The sequence below is a fragment of the Columba livia genome, chromosome 11, assembly GCF_036013475.1.
Source record: "Columba livia isolate bColLiv1 breed racing homer chromosome 11, bColLiv1.pat.W.v2, whole genome shotgun sequence".
Taxonomy (NCBI): Eukaryota; Metazoa; Chordata; class Aves; order Columbiformes; family Columbidae; genus Columba; species Columba livia.
Window position 1 is genome coordinate 13,408,495 of NC_088612.1, and position 27,498 is coordinate 13,435,992.

Here is a 27,498-nt window from a genome sequence, read left to right on the forward strand (position 1 = left end):
GTGGCCGCCCGGCACCGTCGCGCCTCCTGCCCGGGTCCCGGCGGGGCGACCCGCGCGGCGCGGTTGCTTTGGTAACGTGCGACCCGCCGGCGCTGCCTGTGCCCGGTGCTGAGCCAGCGCCCCACGTGTGCACGGCACGCCCGGCTGCGCAGCGCCCCCCGCCGCCGCTAGGGGCCGCCACGCGCCCTCTCGTGTCCCGGCCGCCCCGCCCTCTCTCCGTGGATTGGCTGGCTGCGGCCGTCAGCAGGTCATGATTGGCCGGCGGCAGCGCCGCCAGCGCAGGATGCGCTCGGAGGCCGCAGGTGAGCGGAGGGAAATGGCGGCGCCCGGCGTGGCGCCCCCTGCTGCCGCTGGGGGGTGCCGGGGCGCCCTGGTGCGCCCTGGTGCGCGGGGCTGAATGGGGAGCGGGCGGCCCCGGGCCGGGCGAGGGAAGCAAACCGGGGGCTGAGCACCCGAGCTCGTCGGCGACTGTCGGGGAGCGCCGGGTAGGCGGCAGCGGCGGCCCCTGGTGCGGGTCGGCCCAGCGCGCCCGCCACCCGCCCGCGTCTCTCCGGCCCGGGGCGCCCGTGCTCCCGGCATGGCCGACCCCTTGGCCCCGAGCGCGGCGGCTGCCACTCGGGGGGGCACGGCGGGCCGGGCCGGGCTGGGCGCTGCGGCGGGATCTGCCCGTGGGGGCGGCGGGCGGGGCCTTATCCCGGCCCTGTCCCGGCGGAGCGTGCCCGGAGCCCCGGCCTCGGCGGGACCTGGCGGAGAGCGGGCTGGCCGGGCCGTGTCGGTGCAGCCCGGCTCGCCGGGGCTCGGCTGCCTGCGCTGCTCTGCCCGGCCGGGCCCCGGGAGCTGCCCCGCGGGAAGAGCCCGTGTCCCGGGGTCCCCGTGTCCCGCTGTCGCGGGTCTGTGCCTGCGGGGCTCCCGGCCGTGCGGGAGGGGTGGAGGAGCAGCAGGGCGTTCTTTAATTAACCCTTATTACTAGTTACGCTCTTGGAGAAATTCTGATGCTCTGAAGTTTCACACTTAACGATCTTGTAAATCCCATTTAAAAATCTCATTAAAAACAATCTTCTAATACAGGAAAGCATTTTACTGCTATAGTTGCTATGTAAGCAACATAACACTTGCTCAGATGTAGATGTGATAAGCCAGGAGGTTGTTACTGAGTTTCCGAATGATATTGCTTGGCAGAAACTTCTGGTCAGGAAACATGAAATGTTCCCACCGTTGCTGTACTTTGGGTTTAAAGATGTTGGTAGATTTGGAGTTACCAAAAGTACTGCTCAGACAGGCAGAACTCTGTTTATGAGCTTGACTTCGGCTTCCTGGTCGTGAACACAAACCTCTCAACAGACCGTGGAGAGCTTTCCTTGACACAGTAGCTTTTAATTATTAACTCTGCAGTAGGTGTTCTTTTTCTTTTGAAGCAATTAAGTGTTTATGATAAGAGTACAGCTTTCACCTTTTGTATGTAAGTACATAATTAACCTTAACACAAAGAGCCCTTATGACAGCGGGGATGACTCTTTGGGTAAAGTTACCTCACTGATCAAGGCCTAAACTTTCAGGGTTGGGGTTTTTAAATTTGTTTTTTGTGCCCATAGCGGTTTCAGGTAGTTCAGCAAGACATTGCCAGCATTAGTGTTTTAAAATACCATGTATATTCTTAAAGATTGCAATCCTGCAGATCCTTGGCCCGGTTTCCACCAGGTGCACAGACTCAGGTGACTTGTCCCCTCAGCATCTGTGTACCGTGTGCCCGGTAGCCTGTGCCCTGCGCTCCATGCCTTGTGCTCCCTGCCCGACGCTCCTGGGCGCTCAGACCTGCCTCATGCCCGGAGCTGCCTCTTCTGCCTGTGCTGCTGCCTCGTTTGGTTCCTGCAGCCCCTGTCCTTCAGCCTTCCACCGCAGGGACCGCACTTTCAAATAATGTTTATAAAACAAAATGAAACAGAAAAACAACACCCAAGGCCTCTCTTTTAGTGGTTAGTGCTGCACTGAGTGCAAAGTTAACACAAGACCTGATCATACCTTCTTAAATTTTTGGTACCTCAGAAGTGGGGCACAAAGAATATGTCTCTTTACTTGGTGAACATTCTTATCTGAGCAGCACCAGCATGATGTGCTGGGAAACCGGAAAACAACTCACTATCTCATTTGTTATCACTAATACAGGGCAGTCTGGGGAGCTGAATTAGTCGCAGGGCACTTAGAGGCAAGGTCTGCATCCCAGTTCCAGGTTGTGTGTCAGCAGGTTCTGGTTGCCCTTAGGTGATCGCGGTAACCTTTGGTATGATGGTGTGGCAGCTCACAGCGGTGAGAGGGAGCAGGAATGCCTTTGGCTGTAGCAGCTGGCGTGTGTGTCCGCCTGGACCTGCAATAGGACCAGCAAGCCTGAACAGTTGTACTTGAAGCCAGAACCATCTTGACCTGTTCTCTGTGTGTGCCAGAGCTGTGTTAATGCTTTTGGCTCTCTTGGACAATACAGCCAGCAGCATTAACTCAACACTTCATTTTCTTGCTGTGGTTAGTGAAAGGTGAGACTTGTAGCACTCAGCAGGTGAGGACTGTTCTGCAGGTGTGAGCTCTGGGAGCAGTTGGCTTGAGAAGCAGTGAGGATGGTGCAGAACATCGTGTACTGTTGGTGCCTCTTGTAGCTCCAGGTTTGAAGAGCAGAAGTGCCGGAGGGTGCTGTGTGGGCTGGGTGCTGTGCAGGAACCTTGCTGGTACTGTTTCTGGTACATAAACTCTTTGATAGCCCAGCACTAGAGCCAATTCAGGCGTGGTGGGAAAACCTTGTTTTTCTTAGCCTCTGACAGCGGAACAGAGCTCCGCTTGCCTGTTGCCCTTTAGGAGCAACGATCTGTCTGAATTTTAGATGCCTTAGTTATGCCTGTAGCTAAAAGTTCTGTTTAATCAAGAGCCTGTAGTCTTTCTTGGTATAAATCTAGTCAAATATAGGATCTACTTTAAAGACAAACTTAGTTATACCCCCTTCCTTTCTCCACACCAGAAACAACACGAGATCATGAGGCTTCCCCTGCTAACACCAAGGAGATGCCTGATGCAAAAGTGGCTGTCAGCTTCAGTGGGCTCTGGGTTTTCACCTGGTTGGAGTATGGCGTGTCGTGGCCTCTAGAAACAGCTACAGAGCCAGGCAGAGGCTTTTTTTCTGGAGTAGGAGCGGGATCACAGAGAACTCGGTGCTTTCTTAGTTCTTAGGGCAAAGGTTTTCCTGCTGCTTGGTCTGTTTTTTCCAGGAGGGAGGGGAGAGACAGGGATTGGAGAAAACAGCCCTCCTCCTCTTCTTGCATGGTTTACTTCATTAAATCATCTGCTATTGAGCTGCATGTGTACTTGCTGAAGTCTTGTCGTGTGCTACTGTGCTGAGGCAGCAGAGCACAGGAATGAAAATGGTTCCTGAGCATGTCAGGAATCCTGCTCCCGTCTTTGGGTGGAAATAGGGCTGTGTGGAGCACACAGTCAATGCCTGCGTAGCCTGGTCTGCCGGCGGGGTCGAGCACTGGGGGTGAGTTCAGCGTTAGCTCTGGGTGATGGACACGTGGGTGTGCGGGGTGTGCACTGGGCTGGGGCACCGTCGCTGCGGTCAGTGCGGAGTCGGGCTTGCTGTGTCAGCTTGCTGGTTTCTGTCGGGTTGCTGCCGGCTCCTCCGGTAGATCCAGCGTGATAACCGAAGGGTTTGCTGTGGAACCAGCGCCTGGGAGTGCAGCTGAGGGGCCTTGTCCAGTGCGCGCGTCGGCTGTAGCTGCTCTGAGCACTGACCTGTTACATCTCCTGTCCTCTCCAGGCATGCCCACAGCCCCTCTGCCTGGAGTCCAAGGGGATCTTGCAGGCAGCTGGATTGCTCTGTGTGTTTGTTTCTTTTGCCCGTTCCCACCCTGCTCAAATGGATTCAGGCAGCCTCCCTGCGTTGTTCCTGCTAGGTGTTCTCACCATGAAACTGTGCTGACAGCAGATCAATGGCATTTGGGTGTGTGTCCTCTGCTCTGTGGAGAAGAGGTACCAGAGGACCATTTGTTGCAGCACAGGCTTCCGCAGCGTGCTGGTCCCGAGGGAAAGCACGCTCCAGCAAGGGGAAACCCAGTCTGGGCAATGCTGGAAATCATGTGAGAGCAGGAGGAGCAGCACCAGAGAGTGTCTCATCCATTTTTAAGAAGTGCTTAATAACATGAGGTGTTCACAACATCGTCTTCTCAAGGTTGCACACACTTACATGGGAGGAATGCTTTTCACCACTTTATAGCTGGGGAAGACACGGTAAAGGGCAACTGCGTGACATGAATGTCTGTGCAGCTTTGGTCAGAGGTGAACAGCTGTGTCCTTGGGGTGTGCAGGTCACCGTACTGCAAATTCAAACTCCGTCACTGTGCAGCAGACAGCGCTGCTATTGCAGGTGGCAGTGCAGGACATGCTCCTTTTCTGGTGTTATAAAGCACAGCTTGTATCCCGATAATGGGCTTCTATGCTCACGGAGTGAATCAGAGCCAGTTTGCAAACCCAGAAGCCCTGACTTGCAACACAAACTGCTGCTGACGATTCCTCTGTGTCCCCTTTCTGTGCCAGAGTTGTCACTTTCTTTTCCTTCCTCCCTGCAAATTCATGCACCTCTCAAACTGCTCTCTCTGTTACTTTAGGTCTTCTTGAGCTGAAAGGATGAAAATTGGCAGTTGGAAAGTCACCATCACTGCCTTAAGTCTCAGCCTACCTTCTGGTGTCCCAGTCGATGCCTTTGGGTGCACAAGCCTGCAAGAGCGTCCACAGTTCCCTCCCATGATTTAGACAGCGGCTTGGAGCATGCATCGCTGTAAGGTTTATACGTTGCCAGCGCTGGCGGTGACACTGTCCCTTTCCCAGTCAGTGCGGAGGGGTTAATGGCCCAATGTCGCTGCCATCTAAAATGGTCCTGAATGCAGATCCCCTCCCAGCCCCAGGGTCTGTCCCTGCTCCCTCCTTTGGTGCTGGGCAACTGGTCCCTGGGCTTGCTCGTAGCTGATCAGTCCCTGCCCTCCCCACCGTCACCGCTTCCCACAGCGCAGCTGGCCCTGTCTCACTCTGCGCCTGACCTTCTCTGTCCCTTTTGCACACTGTGATTCCAGAGCGGGATGGTCGGCCACCGGAGCTGCAATGTCGTCCCTGACGACCTCCAGTGAGGGAGAGAACTCCACTCCCAGGTTTGTTGTCGGTTCCAGGGATGATGAGACAGACTTTCTGGGATCAAACATGAAGACAGACGAAACCGATTTCTTTGAAGATGACGAAGAGGAGGAGTCGGTAAGGAGGTTCCAGTGTGCTGGGTTGGAGCATCTATGCAGAATTCCTGGGTCTCAGCCAGGGCGTGCGTGGTCGCTGCCACGGGCTGTGGGACACCAGGGGATGCTGCAGCAGGATGTGTGGCAAAGCGGCAGTGCCATTTCTGACAGGATGTATTGCATTGCCATGCTGCTGTACTTGCTGCCTCGTGCTGCAGTAAATCCTGGCTTTTTCACTCACAGGTCTTTTTCAGGTACAATAGTGGATTTCTTTGACCTAGCAACTTAACCCTGACACTCCTGTAAACCATTTATTTTTTGAGGAAAACTCTAGGAATTGTGAAAAGGGCAAAGGTGTGTCTGCAGAAAGGAAGCACTTACTGTTTTCTGTAACCTCCAGGAACAGGACGCAGAAAGAAGAATGATCTCCACCTCCTGACTGCTTTTGGCCCCTGTTCAGTGTTATATGAAATGTTACATCTGCTGTTCTGTACATGGGACTCTGCCGCAGGGATATTGCTGGCTGTGCTGGTCGCCGGGACTGTATGCACCTGGTGCCAGCATGGTGTTTTTTTCCGTTGCCTCTGTACCCTGGCTCTCCATCACACGGGGGTTGTTGACCTCGGAGCCCGCACAAGCTCCCGTCAAACCCACCCAGTGTGGTGACCTTGCTGCTCAGCGAGGAGCGATTTATCAGGTGTGGGGAAGGATTTGGAAACCCTTTCACTTCTCAGATGTTGTTTGTGCTGTGGAATCTTGGCTTTGCAAGCCAGTGCAGTAAGTTCTAAAGTCTCAGCTTACAGTTGAAGGCACAACTGTTTGTCCTGGTAACCCACAGTCCTGCATGTGGTGCTTCAGATGGTCTCACTATGTTTAGTCTTGCTCGGGCCAGAATTAGTCTATTGGGAAGACGTCCAGTCTGGGGTTTCTAGATGGTGACTGAAAGTGCACCACAGGCCTTAGCATGTTCTTCTGCTGTGGTTACCAATGCTTTTTGAATGCAAACCTTCTGTCTTGACTTACTCAACTCCATTCCACTGGATTTTGTGGTACCTCTGTCAGATATGTGGAAGAGCACTTGGTACTGTTTCTCTTCTACTCATAGCTACTTGTGGTTGTAATCTCCCCTTCATTTTCTCTCAGATAAGACAAACAGACTGAGCTCCTGGATGTTTTTGCTATAAAACATTTGTGGCTCTTCTCTGAGCTTGCCTAAGTTCACCAACTGTCTGGGTGAGTTACGGGCCAGAGAACATGATGTGGGATCTCAGTCCCTGCTGCTTGTTCAGGTGCTGGATATTTATTTCTGACCTTTGCATTAGTGCCCAGTAGTAGTAGGAGGTACATGCTACCTAGCAAAGAAGCGGTTGGTTTGGGCTGCTCCTTAGTGGTGACTCAGTGGACTCTTGTGGGAGCTGGAACCATGTGTGGGTTTGAGTTAGCAAGAGCTGTGAGTGCGTAAGGTTGGAAGAAAATCCTGTGTTTGTTCTGCGTTGCTGCATTTCTACACTGTTATACTTTAAATTCAGTAAAGTAGTTGACTCTGTACTAAACTGATCTCTCTCTTCTCTCAGCCACCTGAACGGCAGATTGTGGTTGGAATCTGTGCCATGACCAAAAAGTCCAAGTCAAAGCCCATGACACAGATTCTGGAGCGTCTGTGCAAGTTTGAGTACATCACAGTGGTGATTATGGGGGAAGATGTTATTCTGAATGAACCAGTGGAGAACTGGCCTGCTTGTGACTGCCTCATATCGTTCCACTCCAAAGGTAAAACGTCTGTGCGGGCCTTAGCCCACCTGAGATCTGGACAAGGAGCTGCCATTCATTCTTCCCCCGCTTCCCCCTGTATTTCAGGATTTCCCCTGGATAAAGCGGTTGCTTATGCCAAGCTGTGCAAGCCCTTTCTGATTAATGACCTTGATATGCAGTATTATATCCAGGACAGGTAGGTGTCTGTGACCCACTGAAGCACCTTCCCCCTTCCTTTGTCAGATTCTTCAGCATGCTGTGCAAACTTCTTCCTGGCCACAAGCAAATGAGCGAGATGGTGAGGAAGGGGACCTGAGCAGTGGCTTTTAGGGGTTGTTTCTCCAAAATATGGAGGGGGAATAGGTTTGGGGGTAAATCTGTTGAGACTTGGCATGTTTTGTTTTCTGGTGCAAATGGCTGTCTTGAGGCTCTTCTGTTTTCATTTGACCTTGTTCTTCATCAGCGGGAGTGAAGCCTTTCCCTTGGCATGTACTGAGGACCTTCTAGACTCTGCTGTCAATTCCCAGTGTTTCTGTCCTCTGCAGGCGTGAAGTGTATCGGATCCTCCAAGAAGAGGGGATAGACTTGCCCCGCTACGCTGTGCTCAATCGAGACCCTGACAGACCAGAAGGTCAGTGTGCAGGCTCTGCTGAAAGCCATTCTCACCTACTGTCCTCTGTAAGATACTCTGCCAGGAACAGGTACTGATAATCAGCTTGAAGAGGCCTGATTCTCAAGTCTGGTGGGTTTTTTTGCAGACAAAGCTGAAGGGCTCCAGCTCTGCCCTGGGGCTGTCCCACCCTCTCTTAACGCGCTGCTGCTGTGCTTTGTCTTCAGAGTGCAACTTGGTGGAAGGAGAGGACCACGTGGAGGTAAACGGAGCTATTTTCCCAAAGCCGTTTGTAGAGAAGCCGGTCAGTGCTGAAGACCATAATGTGTATATTTACTACCCGACGTCAGCAGGCGGGGGCAGCCAGCGGCTCTTTCGGAAGGTGAGGAGGTGGACTCCACGTTGGTGTTAGAACCAACACCAGACCCATGTGGCTTCAGGAGGGAGTGTTGGGGCAGGTGAAAGGAAAAGGAAGGTTTTGTGTTGGGGAAATATAGACCTTCTTAGAACTTTTAGTTCAATCCCATCTCCAAGGGAATTGCAGAAGGTCATATTTTAGTGGTAGCGCTGACTTTGCCTTCCCTGTGACCTGTGTCCCGTCAAGCCGTCATAGAGAACAGTGTCCCTTATTGAAGTGCTTGCTGTTTTTTCCAGAGCACTTCATCAGTTTATCAAGATGATTTTTTTTAAAACTTATGTTCTTGTCCTCTAACATCATGGTGGCCTTTCTCTGCTTAATGTAGCTTGCAAATGTCATAAATACAGTATTTATTCCTACATTCCACAGGGAATCTGCCCTTACTTCCCCCACTTTCCAGCAAACAGTTAATAGCTGTGTTATATCTTTTTTTCCACTCAGTTATGCATCTGCCATTAATAATCTTAAAACGATTGTTTCCTTAGCTAGCATACAGCCATGCCACTTGGGTTGTATCCGAAGCCTTACTAAAAATGAAAACAACATCATCCTCTGTCCGTAAAATCAGTCAGCTGTCCCAGAAAGAAGTTAAATTGGTCTGATGATCGTTTATTTTCATTTGCTTGTTAACTAGGCTTCTTACTTTCTAGGTCTTTATCCACTGCTTTTTATTCTGTATCCTTGTCAACCTAATGGTTTCTAGTGACTTTTCTCGTCTTTAAAGCCTGGAAAGAACACACCTACTCTCTGCATTTTGAAGTCTCTTCTGTCCTCCATGAATAAGTGTGCTGTAATAGCTGGGGGTTCTGAGATGCATTCCATTAATTCTCTACAGATGGGATGAAATTTGTGCATTTTGTTTGTCCATCTCGGAAAAGGATCCCCATGCTCGTCCCTGAGGTGTTCGTTCTGTGCTTGCAGATTGGCAGCCGGAGTAGCGTGTACTCCCCAGAGAGCAGTGTGAGGAAGACGGGCTCGTACATTTATGAGGAGTTCATGCCTACGGATGGCACTGATGTGAAGGTAAGGAGAAGCCTGGGAGAGCTGCACGTTGGGCGGTCCTGCTTAGTCCCACAGAGATTCTGGAGGGTTGTTTTAAGCTGTGAGGTGCTGACTGTGCAGCTGGATCCCGGAGCGGGAGCGGGTGTTCTGCACGTCATCACAGGAGGAATGTGCGAGACTGTTGATGTTCTTCTCTCTGTGTCTGCTGTAGAAATACCTTCTGGAAGCTGCAGTCAGTCTGAGTGGTTGTGTCAGGTGTACCTGTTTCTCCTCCCAGGTGTACACTGTTGGGCCAGACTATGCCCATGCAGAGGCTCGCAAATCCCCCGCTTTGGATGGGAAGGTTGAACGGGACAGTGAAGGGAAAGAAATCCGTTACCCTGTCATGCTGACCGCCATGGAGAAACTAGTTGCCCGGAAAGTCTGTGTAGCCTTTAAGGTCTGTGTTTTCTCTTTACGCAAGCAGGACATTCCATGAATGTCTGGTTGGAATGTGGGTCAGTGTTAAAGCTGGAGCTGTGTCCCCCCGGTGTGACACTGGTGTGGCGGTGTGCTGCTGCTCGCAGCGGCTCTGAGTCCTGTGTCCTCTGCTTCCTCATGCAGCAAACAGTGTGTGGGTTCGACCTCCTGCGAGCAAACGGCCACTCTTTTGTTTGTGATGTGAATGGCTTCAGTTTTGTGAAGAACTCTATGAAGTATTACGATGACTGTGCCAAAATCCTCGGGTGTGTGAAATTCGAGTTTTGTCAGACAGTAAGGTAACTTGTAGCAAAGTAAAACGAATGTGGAGTCCTGTTCGGTATGTTGGAGAAGGCTGCAGGTGGTTCACATGGGGACATTTGTTCAGCAGGTGAAAGCTCAGCTCTGGGAGGAATGGGTTAATGATATTTAGCCCCTGGGGCTCCTGTCTGCACTGGCATTAGCTGTCTTTGTTTACTGCTGCATGTATATTACAGGACTTCTCATTGCATGCTAAACCCAGCTGTGGTATTGGTGATGGGAGGGACACTGGTGTCCCTTTGGGGTGCCATGACTAGCTCAGGGTGAGAGAGATGTCTCTGTGGGGAAGATGAGGAGAAATTCTGTGGCTCCTCTTCAGTACTTTCAGCTGGACCACTGAGGAGGTGGAGAACCAAGGCAATGGAATTTCTTTTCTTCCAGAAATATAATCATGCGGGAATTGGCTCCTCAGTTTCATATTCCCTGGTCCATCCCAACAGAGGCAGAAGACATTCCCATTGTCCCCACAACTTCAGGCACCATGTGAGTACCTGCCATCTTCTCAAACGAATGCCAGTGATGGCTTCATAAGGGACAAAATGCAAACTCTGTCCAAGGGACAGACATTGCCCAGCAGCATGGTGTTCTCCAGCTGCTGTGCTGGTTGCAACCCTGAAATGCCTGTGGAAAGGCTTAGCCATGCACATGAAAGGGTGATAGATGGTAAATTAGTTGTATGTTTGATGAATGTAGACAAGCAGTCATTGAAGGAATTATAGAAACCGCTCACATCATTCAAATTCTTGATCAGCACAGGAAACAGATGAGGGCATCGCTGTAGCTGTCTCACTGTTCAGGAGGCTGCTACTCAGAGAAAGTGCATGTTGAGCTGCCAGTGAAATGGTGTAGAACAGTTAGCTAAGTATTCACATTACCTGGACACTTGGCAGACCCTCATCTGATGCTGTTGGCCACCATGTAAGGCTAAAAGACCAAAGGTCGCCACACTTGTATGCTGTGCTACAGGGAAGGTAGATTGGGAGTGTGTTCATCCTTCTTTCCTGTGTGAGCATTTGGAAAAGCTGGCAATCACAAACATTGCACAGCTCATGGGTCTGCTGGCTTCGGTGACACATTGTGACAGTGAGATGGATAGAATCAATCTGGGTTCCCCTGGGATCCTGTAAGAAACAGCTGGATGTTGTAGCATCTGTAAAAGCCCTTCTGCAATGAGCCAGCCTGAGTGCTGGTTCCTGCCAGAGCCTGATTGCTGGGGGATCCTCCTGCATACAGCTGCTCTGGGCTGCCTGGACAGAACCCCAGCTGTATAACCATTCTTCTGAACAAAGTTGTTTTCTCCTAGGTCTTTCTAAGTGGTCCCATGAGTGTTACACCAGTTGGGCATGAAAACAAGCTTGGCACAACTCAAAATGCTGTTTCTGTAGATTCTGTAACATCCATCCTGGTCTTTTCTGCTGCAGATGTGGTTCTGCCTGTCGTGTTATGGTATTGAGGTGCTTTTCCCTGATAGGAAACAGATGACCTGGTAGTGTCTGCAGTACTGTGGCTGCTTTTACAGCCTGGTTACTTGTGCCTGCTTTAGTCTGGGAGAAGTTCTGCCACTGATGAGGGAAGCAGCTCTCAGAGGGTGGAACTGAAAGATCAATGGGAAACTACTTTCTGGTGGCAATTCTGGAGCACAGGGGCACATTTGTCAGGTGTACCTTGTATTTCTGCAGGATGGAGCTTCGTTGTGTTATTGCAGTCATCCGGCACGGAGATCGCACCCCAAAGCAGAAGATGAAGATGGAAGTGAAGCATCCCCGGTAAGAGGCGAGGCGAGAAGCTGCTGGGGGTGAGGAGGGCCCGTTCTTTGAATCAGGAGGAGGAGCAGAAGGGCTGCATGCATGGGAGGCCATGCTCTGTTCAAGGAAATGCTTTGTGCCCAGTGGAGGGAACCCCCTTTCCCTGTAAGGATCCTGGTGCCTTCCATGTGAAGGCTGGAAGAAAGAGGGAAGGTCTGCTAGGGGCTGCAAAGGGAAGTGCCCGCTGAATGGGAACCTAGTGGCTGCTTCCTTCTCACACCTGTGGCTGGAAATACTTGGGGTTTTTCAAAATTTCTGAAGGACAGGAAGGAGCCAGTGGGCTGGCTAGTTCTCCCTGAAAAACAGGGTGTGAACATGTATGTGGGGATGAGAGTCCTTTCAGCACTGAAACTGCCAAAAATGGATCAGCGTTCTTTGTTGCCTGTTCAGGTTCTTTGAACTGTTTGAGAAATACGATGGCTACAAGACAGGGAAGTTGAAGCTGAAAAAACCAGAGCAGCTACAGGTGAGGGGTGTCCTCTGGTGTTGCTGTGTGGGACACGCAGGTAATACGGATCCCACATGACACAATGATTTGGGAGGGTGGAAACCCTCAAAAGGGAAACAGTCCATTGTGCAAATGTTCCCTTCTCATTGCCCACCCTGTACGCGCTCGGCTGGGTGACAGTGCGGGAGGGGAATGGAAACAGTTGCTGGGTGATGCTGGGCTGTGGGCTGGGGTGACCTGCTGCCCTGCCCGCCTGCTGGGGTTGGCTCTGGGGACAGACGGGTCCGGGCTGGGGATGGCGCGGTCAGAGGCACGTGCTCGCTTCCACACGGGGCTGCAGCGCTGAGTGGGGGTGGAGCAAACTGTGGAGGGACAGTTCATCTTGCCTGAGAACGTCTCATGAAATGATGTGTCTCTGGCGAGTGTCCAAGCAGAGCTGGTGCTGGGTGAAGCCGTCTGGAGGCCTCACAGCAGCGCAGTGCTGGGTCTGAGGGGTCTGCGGTGTGTGAGGCCTGTGCTCCCCAACAGGAGGTGCTGGACATTGCGCGGCAGCTTGTGGTGGAGCTGGGAACCCACAGCGACTGCGAGATTGAGGAGAGGAAATCCAAACTGGAGCAGCTGAAGAGCGTCTTGGAGATGTAAGGGTTCATATTTTAGGGCAGTGTGGGTTTGTCTCGGCGGTGGGTCAGCATGCAACATAGAACAAAGCTGTGCCACTGGTGTCCTGACCAGCTGGTGCCCACATGTCGGTCTCCTCTATCTGCTGTTAGCAGCTCTGCACCAAAGCTGCCATGCTCTTCACATTGTCTCCTTGGCACCCAAACCACTGCTGATTCTTGTTCCAAGAGTGTCTGGGTTTTGCCTAAACAACTTGACACAAAACTGAGCTTCCTTTGCTGCAGGTCAGGAACCAGAGTCCTGTAGAGACCATACTGATATGAAGCATTTTGATACATTTGGAATGAATCTTCTTTTAAATAAGGTTGTCCTGGTGCCAAAAGTTTAACGAAAGGGAGCTTGGAAAACATGAAAATATGTTTATGTCCTCTTAGGTTTTGTGCAGCCGAAATAAAAAACATGGTGATGTTGACATCTTAGAAACAAAAGAAGGATTTCTCTCAGAACTGCAGCACTCTGTGGCGGTGACACATACGCAGACCGTGTCTGTGCTCATGCCATGTCTGTGGAGCACAGAAGATGAATTTTTGCTGTGATCTCTTCCCCTGCTCATTAGAGATATCCTTATCCTCAGAGTGGCTGGCATGTGGTTTGAGGTTTTTTTCCTATGATCTCATTAATTCACTTGTTAAAGATGTAGATAGGAATTAAGTAAGGCTGATTAAAGCCCTGGGGGGGTATGAGAGCAGACAGTGCTGTCAGCTGAAGAAGAGGGAAGTAAATGGATTTTGAATTTCATTTGGGGAAGTTTGGCTTTTTTTGAGGGTGTGTGCCAGGTCACAGGTAGGTGACAAAAACGTTTGTGTTCCTTCGCAATTGGTGTTGCTGTAGGAAGTCTCTTCCCTGTGCTGTATTTTTGCTGTGTGCTGCCTGGGGACCTTGACACAAAGGGTGGTGGAGTTGATTTGTTTAAATGTTTTTCCCCCTCTCCTTGTGACAGGTATGGACATTTTTCTGGCATTAACCGTAAGGTTCAACTGACCTATCTGCCTCATGGACATCCAAAAACTGCAAGTGAAGATGAAGGTAAAGAAACCTGGTGTTTCTGTCATGGTGTCCAAGCCTGGTGTTCAAGAGCCGTCCTGCCTGTCCAGGCTCTGGAGGTGCAAGCAGAATTAGTGACCCTTGTCTTGTCTTTGCTCACGTCATGTGAAGGGTCAGAGTGATGCATGATGTCATGCACCAGTACACCCCAGGTGGTGCCACAGGGCTTATGCTTCCAGTTCAATGAACTTAGCCGGTACCTTTAAAAAGTAGTGACTTAATTTTGTACCTGCTGGTTTGCTTCCTGGGGACTTTGGGTCAGACTTGTGTCAAGAGTGGTCTGCAAGTTGCTGGTGACCACCTCTTCCTCCTCCCCTGCTCTGCCCCTGCCAGCTCAGCTCCGAGGTCTGAGGTACTGAGTACCTGTTTGTCTCCTAGACGCTCGCCGGGAGCCTTCCCCGTCCCTTCTGCTGGTGCTCAAGTGGGGTGGAGAGCTGACGCCCACAGGAAGGGTCCAGGCAGAGGAGCTGGGCCGAGCCTTTCGCTGCATGTACCCTGGTGGCCAAGGTGAGCTGTGTCCCAGGTAGCCGAGGTGAGCTGTGTCCGTGTCCCTGTGTCCCCAGATCTGTCCCACAGCTGTGCCGGGCTGCCCAGACCCGGTGCCGAATCGCCGGCGCTCAGGGTGCTCAGACATGGGGCTCTGTGCTGCCTGCGTGACTTTGGTCATCACTGCTTTTGTTCTTTTGAGCTGACCTGGTAATGACAAATAATTCAAGTGGGTTTTGCAGCCAAACATCCCCAAGCTGGACAGACATGTCTGCTGTGGTCGTTAAACTTTAGTACAGCCTGGAGCACAATAGCGTTTTTTCAACTAATGTGCCAGTATTCAAAAAAGAGAAGCCATTTTAATAAGATACATTCTGATGCAGCAAATATGATTCTAAACTGATGTGTGATTAACAAGGAATTTAGGTCAGCTGTAGGGAACAGAGGAAATCTGTCTTGGAACACAAGCAATTCTGCCTTGAGACAGGAGAACAGGAAGGTAACTTCTCCATATTTTCTCCACCTTAATTCTCTGACTGTGAAAACCATTTAGTGCACATACAGAACAAGAGCCCAAAGGGGAAAAAAAATAAGTCTGAGATTGCCTTTTCCACCCAAATAAAGAGTCAGAATTAATACACTGCTACTGTATTGATCTGATGAGACTGGTATTGGATACCGCATATCTTTGACTTGTGTGTTTAATTAGTTCAATTTAATTAAATTTCAAATTAATTGAGCTACTTTAAATTGAATTGGAGAAGATTTCCTTCTGGAATATAGAATGGTTCCCCTTGGTGCGGGAGGATGGAATCAGGGTGTAGATTGCAGCGTAATGAGCAGAGAGGTGTCTGCAGAGCGGGCTCAGGACGCGGCGCCAGTGCGGGTCTGTGTCCCGGGGCACCGGCTGCTCTGCGCACCGAGCCCAGGAGCTGGAGCGGAGCTCGGCCTGAGCACGTACTCAGTGACCGCAGCCCTGGTTGTGGCTTTGAGACTCCTGCTTCTCATGGCCCTTCAGGGAGAGGGGACATCTGATCTCATGGTGAGATGCTGAGTTCCTGGGTGACAGCTTTGTCCACATCTACAACTGGCTTCTGGCCGGTGTCTGTCCTTGTCTAGCAGGGGGTTTCTCTGAGTTTTGAGCTCAGAACTGGGAGCAGTTTTCCACTCCACATGCAATGTGACTGGGTACTGTGCACAGTCATCATGGGATTCCAGGCAGCCGCAGATTAGTCACTCCCGCGCTGTCCGTGGAGGGTCACGCTCAAGAGCTGCACGAGTTGGTTTCTCCCGTTACTGATCTGACTGCTGTGGTTGACTCAGCCGTCATAAATAAACCAGCGTTTTGTGCCACAGACAACTGTAGGATGTGCTTAGGAGCCGGTGTCCCCCTGCTGAGCAGCTCTGCCTGCAGTGCTGGGGGCAGCAGCACCTGCTCTTGTGCACAGAACAAGTAGAAGGAGGCAATGTTTTTTTTTGTACGTCTGTGTTCTGCACAGGGATGTTCAGGCTGTCGGGATGATTTTGGACTGCTCAGAGAGGGTTACTGCAGAATTTGGGCAGTGTCAGACTTGACTGGTGAATCCTCACTTTTTCTTCAAAATGAACTTTCCCAAATCAAGCAAAATCTGAATCGGATTTCAAGTCTTCATGTGTGGCTAGAATGTCTGTTTTGGAGCAGCCCAAATGCTGGCTGTGAAAGTGATTAATTCTCTACATAAGTTTGTTACTACAATAAAGTTTGTTGTCTAAAGCAGTGTATGCAGCTAGTACCTTTGCAGGTGTCAGATATTAATTCTGTGCTTGTTCTGTGTTCCAGGTGATTATGCTGGTTTCCCTGGATGTGGCTTGCTCAGGCTGCACAGCACATACCGCCATGATCTCAAGATCTACGCCTCAGACGAGGGACGAGTTCAGATGACTGCAGCAGCTTTTGCAAAGGTCCTTTGTGCATCTGTTAGTTCTGCTGCGTTAGTCTTAAAATATGCCAGTTCTAAAGGAAAACCTCTGGTGATGAGGAGGGAGCTGTCCTGGGAGCTTCCCCCTCTCTGCTGGGGGATGGTGTCTGATGCTCACAGCAAGTGCATGAGGCAGTACTGAAAACGCAATGTAGCTGCACATGGGTGTTATTTATGGAGTATTGCTGGTGTTTGATGTTAGAACACATCAAACCTGTTGCTGAGTATTAACTGCCTACAAAACTAGTGGGTTTTGGATGACTGTCCAGCCAGAGGGTTTATTCCTCAGCTGCTGGACTTAAAAGGTGGATGAAGAGTCTTTGGTGCAGTGTGGGGTGGGAGCTGGGGAGAAGACACATTCGTCTGCAGCTAAAGCTTGAGCCAAAGTGAATCCTGTTGTGACCTTGGCTGTTCTTCAGAGGCTCTGCTGTTTCAATGTTTTCCAGCAAACTGAGTTGGCTGCAGCAGGCAGGGCTGGATTTCTGCTCTATGGCTCTAGAACTGTGCCAGAGTCACTGGTGACTGCAGATGTTCTTGCTGTAAAACTGCTCCTCAAGAGCAGCTGAGATTTCACTCAGCCATGGCACAGGCCATGACACTACCAGAAGTGTTTGCTGCTTGGGTTGCACATAGCTGAAATCTTGTCCTGTGTTGCTTTAGGGTCTGCTGGCCCTGGAAGGAGAGCTGACCCCCATCCTGGTGCAGATGGTGAAAAGTGCAAATATGAATGGTCTCCTGGACAGTGACAGTGATTCCCTGAGCAGCTGTCAGCACCGAGTGAAGGCACGGCTGCATGAAATCATGCAGAAGGATGCTGAGTTTTGCGAGGAGGATTATGAAAAGGTAAAGCACCTGTGTGGCTTTACTACATAGTGCCAGCAGTTTGTCCTGAAGCCTGCTGGTATGTGAACAGTAGTTTGGTTAGTCTGAAGACCAAATCTTGTCAAAATTACACGATATCTACAGCACTTAGGAAGGGAAAGGGCAGGTTAACAGCCCATGCCCTTCTCCAAGTGAAAGTCCTCTGTCCCTTTCAAGAATCATCAGGGTACCTTCCTCTCTCTTTAGAAGTCCCAGTGCGTTTTACACTCATGGGTGTGCTGACAGAAGAGTTCTCGTGGTTTACTTATTCTGCCCACAACAATCCCAGTTGCTTTGGACAGGGAGTACATCATGCCAGATTCTAAATCTGCTCTGTGCAGGTGTCAACAGATCTTTTGGGATACAAACTCTATCAGTGTCTGATAACTGCAGAGCAGACAGCATGTGCTATATCCAGCACAGCAACCAATAAAAGCACTATAACTGCTTCTCCAGCAAGTGCCAAACCCACTATGTTCTCAGACTCTGAGATCCGATTACCGAACTGAAATCCATTACCATTAAGGAACATATTTATCACCTCAAAGAACTACTTAACACTTCTCTGAAGCCCTTCGACTAAAGCACAGGAGCAAAGCGAGATGGGTGGACACTGTAGGCAAGGGAGGTCAGATCTGATAGCAGCAGCTGTTTGCTCCCTCTGAGGCTGGTCCTGAGGGGGCTTTTAAAACATCCTTAACTACCCCAGGAATGGGCCAGCTTGTTAGGCTCAGCAGGGAGCACAACTCTTATACCTAATCAAAAGCAGTACAGCTGGAAAAGGCAAACATTCTGTGTTCCCAGTTGTCGAGATCCTGACTGAGCTGTGCTGGTTCTTCTCTCAGCTAGCACCCACAGGCAGTGCGTCTCTGCTCAACTCCATGATGTTCATTCAGAACCCTGTAGAGGTCTGTAACCAGGTGTTCGCCCTGATTGAGAATCTCACTTCCCAGATCAAAAAACGTCTGGAAGACCCAAAATCTGCAGGTGAGCATCAGAACTGGAAAGGGTCTGGGGCAGATTAATCTATTGTTACATCTTCAGAGTTCACAAACACCACTACAGTTTATGTTTGTAACAAAGAAATTCTAAAGTGAAAGTCTGTATGTGCTATTGATGTAGAAGGCTCCTATTCCACTTTCAACTACTGTTAAAGAGATCTGTAATGCAAAGGAAATGATCTGTGCACCTTTCGTTGAATGTGAACAGCAGCAGTATGGCCTGGGAGGTACACCCGATTTTTTCAAGCATTTTCTGGAGGGAAGCTCAAGGCTATGAACAGTGAGTTTTTCAGTCACCATTTGCTCATCTCTAAGAACTTTCCTAATAGCAGAGCAGAGGTTTTAGAAAGGCATCTGTGGGATGTTTCACACAATTTGTGGCAGACATAAGCCAACAGGCAAGCAGTTTCACTTTTCTTAAGTATTTCAGAAGTAGCTTCTTGCAGCAACTTAAAACTCCACCAACAGGTCCAGTGGCTTTTCCAGTCAAGGATTCTGGTGGGTGACATAATAACTGGGGCCCTCTGTGCTGGGAGAAGTCAGTCGTAGCTGTCACTAATATCAAGGCAGAGTTGGTCAGGACATGACTGTGGCTTGGTGTTCTCTGCTGTTCAGACCTGCAGCTGTACCACAGTGAGACTTTAGAACTGATGCTGCAACGCTGGAGCAAGCTGGAACGAGATTTCCGCATGAAGAATGGGCGTTACGACATCAGCAAGATCCCCGATATCTATGACTGCATCAAGTACGATGTGCAGCACAACTGTGCGCTGAAGCTGGAAGGCACAGCTGAACTCTTCAAACTCTCCAAAGCCCTGGCAGATGTGATCATACCCCAGGTATGGGCTGCCCTGCCTGCCTGGCCATGCCTGTGCTGTCAGGTTCTGACCCTTGGTCTATTTTGGCTAGGTTCTCTTGCACATTAACTCTAAAGGCAGTGTTCCACAGATATATCTGATCTGTCTCTTAGTGTTTATATAAGACCAAAACCGTTTATGACTTAAGATGTGACAGGGCCGTCTTCCCGGATGGGGATTCTGACAGCATCAGGCTGATGAGCAGCTGCCACAGCAGCTTTTTGTGTTTGTCGTGGTGCCGTATAGCACAGCTCTGAGCTGCGTGTGTGCTGTAGCAGCATACAGATTGTACAGGGTAAGAGAGATTACTGTGTTAAAGTGAAGGTTTTTATTCTTGTCAAACTAGAACTTCCTCAGTTTGCAAAGTTGGCTCGGTTCTCACAAAGTTTATACCCATGAACATGAGAGGGGAAGGGAAAGGAGGGCCATGTGCAACAGGTCTCTGTGTTCACCATTGCTTTGCGCCGCTTCTGGCAGAAAAGCTTTGTTTAGATGGGACAAGCTGCTGCCACCAAGGTCCAGCTGCAGTTGTGCCCATGTAGAGCAGCAGTGGTCTTCTAAACTTCTTCACAGTGTTCCTGATGAGATGCAGTTTGGCTGCTTCCAGCATAGCACTTCAAGCTTTATCTCTACAAAGAGCAGTTGTTGCATTAATGCTCATGCCAGGTCAGGATATGAGTTTCTGTGTCATGAGAGGAGGTTCTCTGGTGGTACTTGTGCCTGTCAGCTCTTGGAAGAACACTGACACTGTTTTGTGGGGGGGAAAAAAAAGGTGCCGAGTGACATTTCCCATACTGTCCTTGCTTAACTGTAGCAGCGCTTGCAGACAGGACTGACGTCCAGCCTCCTTTCATGTGAGGATGTGGCAAAAAACCAGGGCTCAGGGGTATCTGTTGTTTTGTTCCTGCAGGAATATGGAATTAATAAGGAGGAGAAACTGGAGATTGCTATTGGCTTTTGTCTTCCTCTCATTAAAAAGATCCAGTTGGACCTACAGAGAACCCATGAAGATGAGTCGGTCAACAAACTACATCCCTTGTAAGGCTTTTGCTGCTGCTGGTGGGGAGGGCAGCTCTGCAGTGGTGTGTGGGGACCATGCCAGAGCTCACTGGGGTGAAGGGGCACTGGACAGCACTGAAGGGTGCAGCACGAGGGAGGCGTTTGGTGCTCCTGGATGCAGAAGGAAAATGGAATGGCACGTTGAGACCGCGGGGCAGGAGCACAGTGCCACAGAAGCTTAAACCCCTTGGGGATGAAGGCATCATCATCCAGCTACATCTCTGTGAGGGGCAAGTGCTGGTGTGATGAGCCGCCCCTGCCGTACCATGTCTGCCTTAGGATACCACAAATCCTGCTGCTGTGCCCAGTGCTCTCACTGTTCTGTTCCTGCTGCTCTTTGACAGCTCCTGATGGGGGATTATCCTGTTCTGCTAAACCTGCAGAAGTGCTGTGGTGTGACAGGCAGCAGTTGTTGGCAGGTGTGAGTAACAGCGGGCTGGTTTTGTTTCAGGTACTCCAGAGGAGTTCTGTCGCCAGGTCGCCACGTTCGGACACGACTCTACTTTACCAGTGAGAGCCACGTGCACTCTCTGCTCAGCATCTTCCGCTACGGGGGGCTCCTGGATGTAAGTGTCCCGCAGTGCTCGCGCTGTGAGCCTCCTGCTCTTTGTGCCCTTGCCCAGGGGGACAGTGTGTGTTTGCAGGTTACCTCTCCCAGTAATGATGTGCACCCGTGGCCTGTGGCTGACTGCGCCGCTGCGCGTTTGCATGCTGCAGCTGCCTGCCGCTCTGCCATGCAGACTTGTTCTTCCCTAGCCCAACCCTGCCTGCCTTGCTCGTGCAGAGATGTGTTTTCTCCATAGCTGTCCTGCTGCTCTCAGATGAGCAGACCGCTCACCCGTGTAGGAGGACAGCAGTGTGAGGCGATGGTGTTTGGGAACCAACTGTGGGTTGCGTGTTTCTGGGGTCAGCATGACCCAGAGCTCACAGCGCAATGTGCAGGTCCGCACGTGGGGTGTGCGGGAGCTGCTGCGTCCCCCACAGCTGCTCCTCGCTGTGCACCCGCCCTCACTGCAGTGTCATCTCTCTCCATGCAAGTGAAGCAAAGTGATATTGTCCTGACGATGTTGTTATCTTGTGGAGACAAACTCCCGCAGCCCATGTCACTGCCAGGTGTCTGCTGTTGCTTATTCCATGCGACTGTTTGTGTGTGTGTATCAGGAGAACAAAGACCAGCAGTGGAAGCGAGCCATGGACTATTTGAGTGCTATCTCAGAGCTGAACTACATGACCCAGATTGTTATCATGCTCTACGAGGACAACAACAAGGTGAGGGATGTAGCTGTAGGATAAACCCTTCCTGCCGTGATGCAAGGCACAGTTCCCGGGAGATGAGTTCAGCTGGGAAGTTCGTAGTCTGAGCTCGCTCTGCTTGTGAATAAAGATGGATGGATCGGTAACACAATTGCTAGGTTTTATTTTTAGGTGGGAGTCTGTGACCCAGTCAGTGCTCACTACGTGTGAGCAGAACGCCACCCTGAGCAGTAATACCAAACTGAAGTAATCGATACTATCTATTTTAAAGTGTTTCCTAAAGCAAAATAATTTGCTGTTTCTTAATATTAATTACAAATTAACGGTAGGAAAAAATAAATAAAACCAAATTATATTTGGCAGTTTTTTCCAAATATTTCTAGAAAACATCCAGAAATTTCACATTCGTAAAAATTTTTATTTTGAAAATACACTGGTATAGTTAAGGAAGTATATACTAATATCTTCAGGAAGTAAAGAGAATAATTTGTAAAACAGCCGGAACACGGAAGCTGATGGTGATGACTGTGAGCAGGTTTGGCACCGACCTGCAGGTGCTGAGCCCCAGGTGCGGTGGTGCAGAGGGAGCAGCCCCTCTCTGCCACACGCGATCCTTGGAGTCCTGGATTCACAGAGCTGATGGGGGGATTTAATGGGACAAGTGAAACATTTCTTAGTGCCGTTTGTCAAAATCCCCAAAACTCTGAATAGAGATTTTAGGAGTGATCTAAATCTGTTAGTAAGTAGAGATGGGGAAACTTTTGGTTTTGTATCATTAGTGTCAGACACTGAAAAAGCTCTGGCTTCCCTTAAATATATATAAATTAATATTAGAGACAATTACTTAAATCTTGGAACTCAGCTAAGGGTCCAGAAGGGAACCAGTCTCTCCCTGCCCCAGTGTGTGCTAGTTTTGCAACAGAAGTGGATCAGAAGGGGCTATGGTTTAGGTTTGTGTGTGTATATATATATATTAAAAAAATATATATATTATACTATAATACATATATACACATATAGCCCGGTTCGGTTTTGATCTTCTGGTGGGCGTTGTCACAAAATAACAAATTGAATGCCTCGGCTTTGTGCTAACAAGGGTCATCCCTTTGGGTGAGACAAACCGAGCGCCATCACGTTGGTGGTTTCTTGTCGCTTCTGCTTCCCTTCCCAGCAGACACGCTCGGGATGCGCGGGGCAGCTGGTCCGACCGCGGCTCTGCTGACGGGGACTGAGTTTCCTTTGTTTCCTTTTTCCCTGTGCCTCGCGTTCACAGGACCCATCTTCGGAAGAGCGTTTCCACGTGGAGCTGCACTTTAGCCCCGGCGTGAAGGGCTGCGAGGAGGATGGGAATGTGCCCACTGGGTTTGGGTTCCGTCCCGCCTCAGCAGAGGTGAGCGCACTGTCCCCTCAGCTCCAGCAAACCCTCCTCATACCGTGGGCTAGTTGTGTCCCTGCCGAGCACTCGGGGTTTACCGGGTCTCTGGGGGTGCGGGCACCTCCTGAGCCCCGCGGAGCTGGAGACCAGACCATGGCTGCAGCTGGTGCTGGGCAGCCCTTGCAACGGCCACGTGCCTGGAGGTGTCCCTGTCTCCTTCCTGCAGAATGAGGGCAAGAAAGCTGACCAGGGCAGCCTGGAGAACCTGTCCAAAGAGAAGGGCACTGATGAGCCAGATCGTGCACAACAAAGGTCTCCACAGCCTTCTGAGCCCATTAGCATTCAGCGAAGGTCACCGCTGATCAGGAACCGCAAGACAGGGTCCATGGAGGTAACGACGTGTTGGGCACCCTTGGTTGTTCTGGTGGAGGTCTTTTGTGTGGTTTTGATTTCCTGGTGTTGCTTTTAACATGCCAGAGCTAGAGTTGATTCTAGGAAAGGCTCTGAAGAAGTTAAAGGGGGATTTTTTGAAAGGCAGACCTTGTTGAGGAAGGACAGGGGAACACAGGTCAGAGTAGTTGATGAGGAAGAGCAAGGGAGGAAATGCCTGCGAAATACAAGAATTATTTGAATTACATGCTCTGTAGAGGCATCAGCGTTACCAGCTCTGAGACTGCATGCAGCTTGTTCTCCTAGCAGTGGTGACATCTTTGCCACCCATTTAGACTCCAGCTGTCACCTCTTGCAGTTCAGCTCCATGTTTCCTGTTCTCGTCTCCCGTCTCAGATCTCCTGCAGGCTGGAGGTCCCTGGTAACTGGTGGGTTTATTCTGGAGTGTTTGAGCTGTCACATGGTTTAGAACTGTCCCAATCATTGCTCTGCTAAAGTAACAAAGATCAATTTTAACATTCTTACTTCGCTCCTTCGGGGCCATTATGTGTCACACAGCTGGTGCCACAGTCAGCAGGTAGCTGACGTCTTCCAAGTGCTGTAGAAATTGTCTCTTCTTTTGAGACTTTTCACAGGCATTTTTGCTATTTGCTTTCTGAACCAGTGACAGCAGAGTCAGGGCTTGAGGTGTTTGTTAGCTGGCTTCCAACTCGGTGTCTCTCATGATGTAATCATTGCATGCAGCGCTCGGAGGCTCTTTGTAACAGGCATGTATTGAGTTAAAGGGGATGGACTTTGCTACTAATAGAGAAGGAAGTTAATGTCCCAGTGATTCCAACAAGAGTCTTGGAGCTCAGTACACAAGTCCTTTCATACTTTTGAAATCTCCACTGTTCCACAGCCCAACACAAACTGGAAATTAAAATAGAGGGTGCACTGTCCCAGTCTCAGCGTATGAGCACCTTCATGCCTCTAGAAAACTGTGATTTTAAGGAAGAGACATACTTTTCTTTATCTGCAGTTGATGTATTCTCTAAAGGCTTCTGAGACGAGGGGTAACTTAGACCATGGCACTGATCATACTATCTGTCTTTGCAGGTGCTCTCTGAATCTTCTTCCAAATCAGGAGGTTATCGCCTCTTCAGCACTTATTCCAGGCAGTCTTCTGAGATGAAGCAGAGTGGCTTAGGTACTGTACTGACCTGGCACCAGCCTGCTCGCCTGTCCCGCTGTGTTTCTGTGGGTTCTGTCTGTCCACATGTACATCTGGCTCAAGTTCCTTGTATGTGTCTGTGTGTATTATGTCGTCTTTTAGTATTACTGTGTAGACCACTGTAGAGACTATCTTACTGTATTTCCTTTTGGGTGTGATCTTCTCCTTCAGCTTCTAGCAACCGAAGATGCACTTTTCATCCTTTATAGCGTGGGAGCAACAGAGCAAGCTGCGTACTTGCAGGTTGGCCTTCTGGTTCCACGTCGCTGTAATTTGTTATACCGTTTCTGAACTGAGTAGGAAGAGATGATTTTAGTTAGAACTAGCACACTTTCTGTTCCACAAAACAGAAGTTTATATGCAAAGCTGCTCTTCATGTAAGACTGTTATATTTCTGCCTTTGCTTCTTAAAGGTCTCTTGTATGGAACAGACCTGTCATCTGCACTGGTGTCTGCCAGCTCTCTAATTGAGCTGGAATCCCTGCTGGGCCATTCTTTGCGTGGTAGTGGAAGAAAATATTTTGGGGCACTTGGTGTTCTCTACCTGTCCTTGAGAGCACCAGTCCCTGTCATCCTAACCTAAACAATTTGACAGCTGAAATTCTTCCTGAAATATTTTTGCTAAAGCAAGATCTATTAGAAACTGAAAAGGTGTCTTTGCTGTCATGAGGTTCAAAGATGGCTGTGAAACCTGGATCTTACAGATTACTAATAAGCACCATGGTGGAAATGTTCAAGATATGCCCACTGTCTTTTTGTTTAGAACAATTTTTGCATTGTGGCTTGGCCATAGACTTGCAGCAGTTCTCACTCATCAGTTCTTTGCTCTGTTACGTGGACATCCCGCAGCCGAGAGACTTCTGAAAGGCCTGATCATTTATCTGTCACTTTTGAATGAGCTGCTTCTTTGGAAGCTGATCCTTACCAAGGAAAGGGAATTTTCTTCAGAGTGGTTAGGAAGTATCCCTGCAGTCTGCCAGCTATGCTCCCAGCCAGCTGGAAAAATCTATTAATAAGAAGAAATGGCTGATGCATATTATTTTCGTAAAGGCACAATAGCCTTGGCCATTGTGGATTTTGACTGTGCAGTTTCATGTGGTGCATGTACTTATTTCTGCTGTTCACAGGCCACCTGCAGGACTAAGCTGCAAGAGACCGCTTTGCTTAGGCCTGCAGAAACCTGCGGTTGTTCTGTGAACCCACGTGAATCGCTCTGAGAATTCCTGAGATGGCACAGTCAGGGAAGTGCAGCTGCTCAGAGAATTACTGAGCACATCGAGTGCTACATGCAAACTATCTTTACTGTTTGGGTGCTTGAGTACCAGAAGGCGTGTGCTCTGGAAAGCAGATATTACAGCCTATTTACTCTGGCCTTTTCTGGGTTTCTGAGGAATGTCTGTTCTGGCAATAGAGAAGACTACTACTCTGCTGGACTCTTGTGCTTTTACTTGACAACAAAATTTGAAATGTGATCCCAGCAGGTTTAATTTGAGGTTCTTGCCTGACTTGCCTTGCTGGGAAGCATTTGCTGGTCACTTTCACAGCGGTGAAGCTCTGCAGAGACAAAGCCTTGGGTGGGGATTGGCAGAGCCAGTCTGTGCAGCAAACCTGCAGCTGGATACCTGCCCAGCTGTTGTTCTCTCTGCAATCCTGCAGCTGCAGGCACAGAAGGGCTGAGTGGAGCAGCCTGTGCTGCAGCATGAGCCTGTCAGGTTGTCTGTGTTTCTGTGAGTTTCTCTTAACCTGAGGACTGTTAAGAAGAATGATGCCTCTTTACCTGTAAAAAAGTCTAGCTCTCCAAGGAATCTTCCTGATTCCTTTCCTGCTTGATTTATAGAAACCTAATTTCTTCCCACTTTAGGATCTGAAATGGGTTCTCTGGGAGGAATAATATAGAACTCACAGAAGCTTGAACCTTGGCTTTAATACTCATCTCAGTAGCTGTGCTATGAGAGGTTCATTCAGACACTACTGGCTGTTTCTGAGCTTTCCAGAGATCAAACCTGTTCCTGCTGCCCTGGTCCCTGGGTGGCTGTCCCGGTCCCTGCTGCCCTGGTCCCTGGGTGGCTGTCCCGGTCCCTGCTGCCCTGGTCCCTGGGTGGCTGTCCCGGTCCCTGCTGCCCTGGTCCCTGGGTGGCTGTCCCGGTCCCTGCTGCCCTGGTCCCTGGGTGGCTGTCCCCATCCTGGGAACAGTGTCTGTGCAGGCCTGACCTGTGTGCAGGAGCGGGAAGCAGTACAGAGCTCCCGTCACAACTCTGCTGCCAAACCTGCTGGAATTGTGTCTTTACTGTGATTTAAAAAGTGCCTCTGTGTGTTTGGAGCAGGGGCAGCTTGCTCTGTCAGTGCAAACTGGTGCTTTGCAGTATGTCACGTTTTTCTGGGCAGGAGCACATGCGTTATTGTGAACTGTCTGCAATACTGTGCATGCTTCTAGCTTGAGAAACCTAGGGAAGTTTCAGTGCCTTTCTTTACTTGCAAGAACACTTCAAAATGGTGTAAAATCACTCCTTGCTGTTTGAGCAACAGAGATGCTGTATTGCAGATGGGCATGAAGCTTTGTGCAGAGACCCACGTTTCTGCAGGGAAATAAAGGATGTCTATTTTTTGAACATCTGAAACACTGAGTGTACATCTGAAAATTAAATACACAAGAAAGATCTAGCACATACAGTAATTTCTAGCAAATGTTGCTACGTCTTAAATCCAAATGACTAGTGTACCATTATGTTCTTTAGGATGTGTGTGTGTGTTAACTTTGGCTCCAGTGGTCTCCTAGAGTTCATTGTAGACAATTGCTGTTGTCCATTGAGTTGTCTTTTAAATTCTCTTCTGGTTAAGGGTGCTAACAAAATGCCTCTGACTGCTGTAGGTGTCAGAAACACAGGAACATCCTTCGCTTCATAATCAGTGGCACGAGGTTGCCATGCCAAGTCATAAAAATCTTCTGTTCCATTTTTATCTACCAGTAAATGAGTGTGCTGGGGTTTTGTTGTTGCTGTCTGTCTGTTTGTTTGTTTTTAAGCCATGGAAGGATGATTAGGAGCCTCATCCTGGCTGCTGCTTGGCAAAATTTTGTTTGCATTCTGACAGATTGCAGTTCGTGCTGAGTCAGTGCTGAGCTTCAATTTAGGCATTAGGAGGAAATTTTCTAAGGCTTGTGTATCAGTCGCCTTTTAGGCACCAGCTCTCTGTCTGTCTGTCTGTCGAAGGACACGTGTGTGCTGGCCTGTCCTGCGGGAAGTGACCAGC

The 27,498-nt window shown here is 49.8% G+C and overlaps 1 protein-coding gene across 16 annotated transcripts in view; it reads left to right on the forward strand.

Annotated features, from left to right (window-relative positions):
• The first annotated feature begins 169 nt into the window (after window positions 1–169).
• The window catches only part of PPIP5K1 (diphosphoinositol pentakisphosphate kinase 1), a 45,662-nt gene continuing 18,333 nt past the window's right edge, over window positions 170–27,498 (forward strand). For 6 of the 16 annotated variants that reach the window (XM_065076880.1, XM_065076882.1, XM_065076887.1 and 3 more), the window contains exons 1-26: window positions 171–302; window positions 4,644–4,813; window positions 5,106–5,280; window positions 6,833–7,028; window positions 7,116–7,206; window positions 7,556–7,641; window positions 7,848–8,002; window positions 8,960–9,061; window positions 9,318–9,479; window positions 9,644–9,765; window positions 10,202–10,303; window positions 11,500–11,586; window positions 12,016–12,091; window positions 12,602–12,711; window positions 13,692–13,777; window positions 14,174–14,302; window positions 16,101–16,222; window positions 16,900–17,082; window positions 17,946–18,087; window positions 18,717–18,940; window positions 19,869–19,996; window positions 20,469–20,583; window positions 21,179–21,286; window positions 22,545–22,661; window positions 22,873–23,037; window positions 24,135–24,225. In XM_065076880.1, the coding sequence (XP_064932952.1) occupies window positions 5,134–5,280; window positions 6,833–7,028; window positions 7,116–7,206; window positions 7,556–7,641; window positions 7,848–8,002; window positions 8,960–9,061; window positions 9,318–9,479; window positions 9,644–9,765; window positions 10,202–10,303; window positions 11,500–11,586; window positions 12,016–12,091; window positions 12,602–12,711; window positions 13,692–13,777; window positions 14,174–14,302; window positions 16,101–16,222; window positions 16,900–17,082; window positions 17,946–18,087; window positions 18,717–18,940; window positions 19,869–19,996; window positions 20,469–20,583; window positions 21,179–21,286; window positions 22,545–22,661; window positions 22,873–23,037; window positions 24,135–24,225 (3,046 nt within the window). In that variant the 5' untranslated portion in view covers window positions 171–302; window positions 4,644–4,813; window positions 5,106–5,133. Of the gene's footprint in view, window positions 303–588; window positions 3,518–4,643; window positions 4,814–5,105; window positions 5,281–6,832; window positions 7,029–7,115; window positions 7,207–7,555; window positions 7,642–7,847; window positions 8,003–8,959; window positions 9,062–9,317; window positions 9,480–9,643; window positions 9,799–10,201; window positions 10,304–11,499; window positions 11,587–12,015; window positions 12,092–12,601; window positions 12,712–13,691; window positions 13,778–14,173; window positions 14,303–16,100; window positions 16,223–16,899; window positions 17,083–17,945; window positions 18,088–18,716; window positions 18,941–19,868; window positions 19,997–20,468; window positions 20,584–21,178; window positions 21,287–22,544; window positions 22,662–22,872; window positions 23,038–24,134; window positions 24,226–27,498 lie in introns of those variants that run through there. The other 10 variants (XM_065076885.1, XM_065076888.1, XM_065076891.1 and 7 more) reach the window with 3 other exon arrangements.